At 48.0% G+C, this 8,817-nt stretch overlaps 1 protein-coding gene and 1 pseudogene across 1 annotated transcript in view; one reads left to right on the top strand and one right to left on the bottom strand.

Annotated features, from left to right (window-relative positions):
* Positions 1 to 1,354, top strand: part of LOC116081537 — a 21,983-nt pseudogene extending 20,629 nt beyond the window's left edge.
* Positions 1,355 to 3,693: 2,339 nt separating this feature from the next.
* Positions 3,694 to 8,817, bottom strand: part of Habp4 (hyaluronan binding protein 4) — a 72,072-nt gene continuing 66,948 nt past the window's right edge. The window contains exons 6-8 of the mRNA XM_031358734.1: positions 8,611 to 8,782; positions 5,762 to 5,947; positions 3,694 to 4,932 (exon numbers count right to left, since the gene is read on the bottom strand). Coding sequence (XP_031214594.1) covers positions 4,876 to 4,932; positions 5,762 to 5,947; positions 8,611 to 8,782 — 415 coding nt within the window. The 3' untranslated portion in view covers positions 3,694 to 4,875. The remainder of the gene's footprint in view (positions 4,933 to 5,761; positions 5,948 to 8,610; positions 8,783 to 8,817) is intronic.

Here is an 8,817-nt window from a genome sequence, read left to right as displayed (position 1 = left end):
TCCTTTTTCCACTATGCAGATTTGATGATGTGTTTTTTGTTCTTGGTGGTTGGCACAGTATGACCCCTATCTCTACCATATTTGTTGGGGTGGGGTGATAGAGTCTTCTGGGCAATACGGTCTCCTTCCCAGCTCCCTTTCTGAGGGCGCTGGTTGTGTGTGTGTGTATGCGTGTGTGCGTCTTTATGTGCTGTCCTTACCACACCTGTTGCCCTGCCGTGTTTCTAACTAAGTCTCATCTTTTTGCCAGCAAGTCTGCATGGCTTTGACGAGCTTCTGGATGACCAGTGTTCTGTCCAAACGGAAATGGCCAGGTAAAGGATCCCTTGGCCTGGAGGGTCAGATATCACAGAGGGCTACCAGTGATCACCAGTGGCCTCGCAGAGCAGCATGGTTTTCTCTGGGAGGGAAGAGAAAGCAGAGGTGGTGTGCAGGCTGATGGCTGGGTGGTGCCTTACTGACCATGTGAAACAACTCTTTCCAGATAGGTCAGATAGGTCAATTCTTTCTTGTGTAGGGAGGGTGTTTAGAGAATGCAGGGTGTCTGGCATATGGCTCCATCCACACCTAGTCAGTGCCAGTCAGGCTCCCAGCCATTGGACAGTCCCATTCCCCTTCTCTCCAGTTTCTGCTATTTCGGGGAGTCCAGCTCCCCCACCCCCACCCCCAGAATGGCTAAGTTCATATCAACTTTTGTTAGAAGCATCAAAGCAGCTGCCCAAGCACTCTAGGGATCCTGATTTCTTGCCCTTAGATCAGTGGGAAGAAAAAAAGACCTCACTTAGAGATAGTGGAGAAACGGAGTTCTAAGGACTGAGGTTGTAGGGGGCACCTCAGGTTATCTAGCCAGCTGCCTTCCTGGCTGATTCTAGATGTCTTCGCAGTAACCTGTGTCTATTATCCCTAGCCCCTAGGAATAGAGGTGGTCTGCTGAGGGTCCAGCTGGAAAACACAGGAAACACCTTAGGCCTGGGGTTGGCAAGTTGTCTGGCATTGTGGATTGGCAGGACAGGGTGGGAAGGGGAACCAGTGGCTGCCACTGTAGGGCTTTACTCCTCTGAAGTGACAGTTCCACGAGGGTCTCATTGGACAAGCCTTGCCTTGAGCATAATGGCTTGCCCTGGACTGGGGATGAGAACAGATCTAAGAACAGCTTAATCATCTCCTCCTTTTCCAGTGATGGCTGGCTGTCTCGGGCTGTAACCTTTCTAGACCGGCTATTGATGTGGCTTGGGGTCCGCAGGGCCTAGCCCTCTGGAGGTCCCTTCTGACTACAGTGCTCTTCTCCCCGCTGCGATTCCTTGTCCTGTGCAATGTAAGCCTGATGTTTTAGGCTGGTGCCTAGGCCACCCAGCAAATGTGTCTGTCTCGTTTTTCCAGTATTTCCCTTGGGTGGCACATCACCTCTCTTGGTGGTTGAGAAGGGGGCCAACTTGAAGCCCCGGGGGTAGCTGCTCAGTTCCAAGCCTGGCGAGTGCTCCCTGGGGGCAAAAGACCTTCAGCTGTCACCTTCAGCAGTGTGGCAGGTTCCACAGGTGCACACTTGTCCTGGGAAGCACCAGCGGCGGATACAACACCTACTTGCCTGGTACCCCAAGGCATTCTGGAGAAGCTTGAACATCCTCAGCAGTGTTTTCACATCAGTCACAGTTCGCGTCCCTCACATGGTGCCTCTCTCCCCTTCCAAAAACAAACATCTCTGTGGCCCTACTCATTATCAACTGCATTCCTGAGCATTTGGGTGCTGTACCATGAGTGTCTCAGTGTGTCACTGGTACCGTTCTGTGGATTCTGTGGGCTCATCACAAATGAGCAGATACCCTTTGATGCCTTTCGTATTTGACAACTCTCAGGAATGTCTGTAGGGGCTGATGCCTCTCTAGTCTCCTCTGACTTACAAATACTTCTATTCCCAGCTACAGTCACCACCAGGAACTGGGTGTTCTTGAAAAGAATACTCTTGTCACTCACTCTTTTCTGGGTTGTAGGCACCTCTGTGCTTTGATTAGGGACATTCCTGTTAACCAACTCACTGAAACCTTGGCCCCTAGTCTACCCCAGCACCTCCGGTAGTGGCCCTTGCTATAGCTACACATATTCCACAGATCTCTGTGTCCTGTGAGACACACATGGCCCTTGGTCTCCTGACTATATTGTGTAGGACACTGGGCTTGGGGACAGGCCCTTGTCTGCCTGGTGCTCTTATTTCTGGTCACCTCTCTGTGGGTGACCAGGCATTACAGGGCAGATACCCTCCTCCAAGAAGACCATTCTACACCACAGATAGGTGGACCATTCTACAGACCGCAAAGCAGCCTAGGTACCCAAGAGAAGGCATAACTGGAGCATGGTAGGAGTGCCCATGCCTGTGGAATCCATTCTGGTGGGTCAGGACATGGATCTTTACAGAGAGGGGAGGTGGCATTTGGCATGGCCCCTGACAGAAAGTGTCTTGGTGTGGGCTTCTGTCATCAGGAGTTCTGCACTTTGATGTATTTAAGGAAGGTTCCAGGTGGACCTGTTCTTTTCTTAACTCCATAAACAGGTAACTATAGGACAGTACCAAGCCAAGTTTTCAATGCTTGTGGTCCACTCAGGATTGTCTCCAGGGCTACCTGAGTGTCCTAGGGACACAGTGGGAGCAGATCGGACCCTCGAAGGGCTGATTCTCACAGGAAGCTGGGTGGGAGGTAGCAGTAGCAAGAGAAGCATGGGCCGGCCTTCTTCTCACAGTAACTCCTGGTTAAGTCTGCAGTGGACGGCACATGTTCACAAGAGGATAGGGCTTCTTTGAGACAGGGTTTGGCTGCTCCAGCCTTGCTTACACCCTATGAAGTGTTTGCCTGGTCTCGCTGAAAACAGCAAAGATGTTAGCTGTAGCTACTTTACAGGGCAGCCTGGTCAAGTGCCCAGACCCTTGTAGCAGACATCTCTAGCAGCAGCTTCTGGGTCACAAGTACCTTAAATCGTCATCATCCTGAGACAGGAAACATCTGTGCAAGCCACACTAGACGTCTCCATATGGCTCATGATCACATCCCAGCCGGGCAAGCGGAATTCCTTTGCCAGGCCATGTCTGACAGCCCATGAGCCCTCAACTCGGATGCCTCTAGTTCAGAAGTGACACCCCTGCCTGCCCTCCACATTGTAAGACTACGCTTCTCTGGTGTGGTTGATCGGCTTGGATTTTAAGTTAGCAGGCAGGAGCACAGGCTGAGGAGCATACCTCGTGACATGTTTAGGTGTCTGGAAGGGAGTTCTGAGCTTAGGTCCTAGTTTGGGTGAATATCCGTGCAGAATGAGTTTGCTAGTGAGTTTCTCTGTGACTTCTGTCATCCTGTCTTCTCTGGAACACTCAGGCTGTGGCCCATGCTCCAGGCAGAGATTATAACCATTCCTTCCATTAAATCAGCAAGGCTGCCCCTGGGCATTTGCTGTCTGATGGTATGAGTCAAGGCAGCATTGCTTCGAGCTATCCCAGTGTCATTCACAACTCAAAGGGGAATGTTCTTAAGAAGCAGCTTGCTTCATCGGCCTTCAAAGCCAAGGGGAGGCTGAGTGCATTCATGGAGCAGCCCTTACTGCCCCAGTGACTGTCATGACTCAAGTCAATGCAGACTTCTTCAGTCAGATCATAGTACTCATGAGCAGTGTGCCAGCCCCAGGGAAAATAAATAAGGCAGTCCGTTAATATACCTTTGTACTCATTCATTTAATAAACATGGGGTCAGAAGCAGGTGGTTACCCAAAGCAAACATCAATAGTTATGTCCAGGGCTTCAACTTTGATGACTCAACCAAACCCCAAGAGTTCAGTTGTTTTTATACAAAGTCCAGAGGGAATACAATACCAACCTTCACTTACACCTTCCTGGGTTCCAGTTCAGCACCATCTCAGACTTTGTGGCCAAGTGGGGAGAGCAGAGGTCTTGGGAGCAAGGTTTCCTTGCAAGCACAACAGGCAAATGTCCCCTCCTAATCTCTACAGCTGTCCAACACCTTGGCTGGTCCACATCCAATGACTCTTCCCTAGTTTTGCCAGTGGGTGAGTGGGTGGGAGGAGTGGCCCTAGGTCTCAAGCTGTTTGGGGTGATTGAGGTGATCCCTGACCCTAAACCTCCACTAGAGGCCTTAAGAACACAGGAACTAGGGCACACAGCCCAGGGGAGTGACCAGCCCATGTTCGCCGTCAGTAAATGTGATTGAGTTACAAGTCAGTCTGCTCAGAGTACAGTGCTGAATCCCAACACTAGAGTTGAGGGAGGAAAAAAAATACACATATAATTACACTCATATACTCAACCACCGCTTGAACCCTACGTCTGCACGCACAGACCACGAGGTAGTTTAAATAGCCACTGAATACCAGCACTTCTCTGCGTCAGAGTGGTTGTCCCTAGTGCAGAATGTCTAAACCAAAACTTGGGAATAACAGGTGAATGGTGTGAAAATTAGGGTAGGAATGCTCTACCTGAACAGTTGTCCATGTCTCCATGTGTCCTTAAACACTAAAGGACTTGTCTTGTTTTTCAAGACTCACTCTGTAGACCAAGCTGGCCTTGAACTCAGGATCTGCCTGCCACTGCCTCCCAAGTGCTAGGTTTAAAGGCATGCACCACCATGCCCAGCAGTAATATTTTCTAATTTAATTTACTCTGTACTCCTGTGCTGGAAGTTATGTATACACAATTTAAACATGATTCCTCCATCTGGGGAAAGGGCCTGACCTCATGGGAACTCCACATCCCACAGAGCAAAAAAGTGCAACAATTTCACACGACCCGGGAAAAGCAACATCTATTGTTCTTAGAGTCTGACTCTTCTCGCGGCAAGGAAAGTCTCTTCATAGTGCTGCTCTGCTGCAGGGGAGTGGCTGTTAGGCCAGGGCGGGGAAGTCCTCAGGGTCATCCGGGTTAGGAGCAACATCTTGGATCTAAAAAAAAAAAAAAAAAAAAAGAGATCTCTCTTTTTACTTCTGTGCATTGGTGTTTTGCCTGGCATATGTCTGAGGGTGTTGGATCTACTGGAACCAGAGTTAGACAGTTGTGAGCCACCATGTGTGTACTGGGAATCAAACTTGGTTCTCCCTAGACAGCTTACTGTGTGACACATGTAACCCCATCCCACCCCTGCCAGCACAGGGGGGAACTGATGGAGCTGCAGTGGAAGGAAACCACTTTACCTGCTTTGAGAGCCACTGTCAGGAACTCTCTCTCTCTTTTGCCTCTACATAACTATTTGGTGCTGGAGAGTTGACTCGGTGGTTAAGAACACTGGCTGCTCTTCCAGAGGATCACATGGCAGCTCATAGCCATCTGTAACTCCGATTCCAGGGATCCAAGGGCACCAGGCATCTATGTGGTGCACACATGCATACAAACCCATAAACCTAAAAAGTAACTGTTTATCACATGCTAGGTACCCACCAGGGTAAGCAAGGATGAATTCACACAGCTTCTCATGAAGAGCTAATGTTTTAGGTAAAGACATGAAGTGGGAAATGTAAGTTATAGACAGAGTCCAGTGTTAAGGTTTTCAGGAAAGAGTTCTCCCCGGCATGAGCCTCAGTGTAGGAGCAGAAGGCAGATGTAATGCCTGAGGGAATTATGTGATTATGTTAGTAAAAGGGACACTGTTCAAAACTGCTCCAGATCAGACTCTCACTAGCTCTAGGAGGCAACCGCAAAATCAGACCACTGTAGCCCAAAGCAGTTGCCCTCTCCATCAGCAAGCCATTGGGGATTTACAATACAGCCACTTACCACCACTTCTGCTCGGGGGCCATAGTTCTCTGTTCTTCTGATTCTTCCTCGGCCTCCCCGGGTGCTGCCTCTGGCTCCCCGTCCAGGGCGAGGGAGGTTACCAAAGTTAATCTCCAGCTGGGATGTGATATCGTTGGCAGCTTTCCGGAAGACATGAGACTCATCTTCATAGTCATCCTTCACCATCTGAAACAGTTATGAGGTCAGGCTGGCACAGGTGCGGCCATTTTCACAGGTGCACAGAAGTGAGCATCTTTAATGTGCTGCCCTGGTGATCTGTGTGACCCTGTGGACTAGGAAGACCCTGGATGTGTCCCATCCCTGAACATGCGTGCTGGACACCAAGACACTGTCTAACACAAGCAAAATTATACTTCAAGGTGGCCTGAAACTTTAACCATCCTCTTGCTCTCTGGCTCCTAAGCACCAGAAATATATGCATCAGATCCTAGTTAGCTTTAATCCAAATACCTTTGAATTTACTATTCAAGTAGAAGTAAATCCTGCTGGGTGTGGTGCTCATGCCTTTAGTCCCAGCATGTAGGAGACAGAGGCAGGTGGATCTTTGTGAGCTTGAGGACAGCCTGGTCTACAGAGTGAGTTCCAGGACAAGCAGGACTATACAGAGAAACCCAGCCTTGAAAAAGACGAAACCACAAAAGATTTGGCTCATGCTTTAAGTACAATCCCTGGCTAAATTCTCCAATGCCCAAAAGATTAACAAAGACAAACTAATCAAGCTTAGTGACTCAGCTAACTGGGTTACCTCAAATGCTCCAATAGGTCTCTGGAGCCAGGAAGATGGATCTGATGTGGTTTGAGAAACTGGCTTATATTTTTACCTGTTTCCCAGCCTGATGGCACAGTGGTTTCACAGGAAGCTTTATCCTGTCTCTGGGGGAACATCCCAAAACTTATTAGTAAAAGTATCTTAGACTTTGAACTGACCAAATAGAGGAGAGTGAGTATGCTGTGCCACCAGTCACAGCTGACTGAAGTGCATGTGAAAACCGCCATGACGGAGATCTCAAAGGACCCATAAGTGATGGTCTTGGCAGGTGGTGCAATCTTAAGGAGGTGGGACATGGTAGAGGAAGTAGATCTTTAGGCTGTGTCCTGGACAGAGACACCTGGCTGGTTTTTGGTCCCAATCTTGCAAGCAAATAAGGTTTTCTGCCACCTTGCATTCTGATGTTAGAGGCCCAAAGCCACAGGCCTGTAACTTTGGTAACTGAAGCTGAACCAAAGCGCTTCTCACTATAAATGATCTCAGGCATTTTGCAACAGCAAACGCAGACAGTGTTCTGAACTTCTGATTGCAAGCCAAGGAGTAATCTCCAGCAGGGACTGTGACTGCTCATCACAGCCATCTGCACAGTTTCATGCAGTGACTGAACAACAGGAACTGTAAATTCTACACCTGGGTGCTTCAGAGTTCCTTTAACTTCAGCAACAAACATACAACTAAATGACTGATGCTTTTCCCTGGAGTTCAGGCATGGTAACTAGCCTGATGTTGGTCTCTGGAAATAGAGCCACATTGGTAAAGTGCTTGCACAAAGACTTGAGTTTGTGTGTCCAACACTCAATTAAAAAGCTGTGTTGCACTGTATTAAATACAAATGTTAGTGTGAAAAGGTTCACATGCTGACCAGCTGCAGACAGGAGGCAGCCAGGTTTCCATGTGCTACCAGGAGGTGCTTCTGCAGGCACAGCCTCCTCTACAGCCACTGTCTCCACGGTGAGACCCACCAGTGCTATGGTGTTTGTGTGCCCTTGTGTTCTTTAAAATAGCACTTTTTTTATAATTGGTTACAAATAGGGCTTCTTTTGTATAAAAGCCTTAATGAGCCATACTTTTCAGAATTTCAGAGTGACTTTAATATTAGCTCTAGAACATGAAAATGTTAAGCAATGAATTGAACCAGGCCCTGTGGCAACCTTTGTATATTTAATGCAGATGCATATGGTATTTTTCAGATCCTTTAACATCACTTTGTTCACTTTTAAAGTATACTAAATAATAAATGCAGGTACTGGTGGAAAAAAAAAAGCTGACTGTGGTAGGGCACATCTATAGCTGCAGCACCAGGGAGGCAAAGACAGTGTTCTTGGAGATTAGCCAATCTAGTTGCATTGGTGAGTCTCAGGGTAACTGAGATCTTGTCTCAGAAAATAAAAGTGGAGAGTGACAGGGACACGTGCACACACAGGGATAGAGCTATATAGAAACCATGCAGATAATAAGGTCTACACAACACTGAAGTCCTTAATAATGCCTTCAGAACAGCTGGTTGTAGAATGGTGTCTGACCATAACATCAGCAGTCCGGGTGCTTCTCTTGTGTGCTAGAGCTGGACAGAGGGAGCAGGGCTTCAACTGGTCAACTGACTCAATGGAAGATAAGCAGTCAGGGTGGTACACACCTCAGGGTGCTGAAGCAGGACAGTGAGTTTTACACCAGACCAGGCTACATACTAAAGACATTGTCTAAAACCAAAGAGCCTGAGAGGACTGCGTTCTAATCATCAAAATGCAGTCAGTAATGTTTGAAAGGTCTCCTCTCCTTTCCATCATCCTTGATGATGCTTGAGCAGAAATAAGAATGCCAAGTGGCAGGCCAGCAAGATGGCTAAGTGGGTACCAAGTCTGATGACTTCAGTTCTAGTCCTGACAACCACAAGTTCTCCTTTGACATGTACTCCCCAAATACAAAATAAATGTTTTTGGTGGGGGGGAGGGGAGAACAAGAATGCCAAACGGCAAGGCCCTATTTCCATACCCACCAAGACTCGTCTATTATGTGCCTGATGAGGTCAACAGGACAGATTCCCCTAAGACAAGCTTACATCATCTCTATATCTGGACTTGTGAATCACCACTGCCTTGGAAGGAACTGTGGACTCTGGCTTCCGGATATTGAACTCAGGCTTTGGTCTGGTTTGTTCTTGAAGGCTTTTCCACTCATCTAAGGTCATCTCTTGGACTTGATTTTCCTCTTCTACCTCCAACTCAGGAACTCTGGAAGGATACATAATCATAAGAAAGAGATTTTT

The sequence above is a fragment of the Mastomys coucha genome, unplaced genomic scaffold (genome assembly GCF_008632895.1).
Source record: "Mastomys coucha isolate ucsf_1 unplaced genomic scaffold, UCSF_Mcou_1 pScaffold7, whole genome shotgun sequence".
Taxonomy (NCBI): domain Eukaryota; kingdom Metazoa; phylum Chordata; class Mammalia; order Rodentia; family Muridae; genus Mastomys; species Mastomys coucha.
This window is presented reverse-complemented; position numbering and strand designations above follow the sequence as displayed.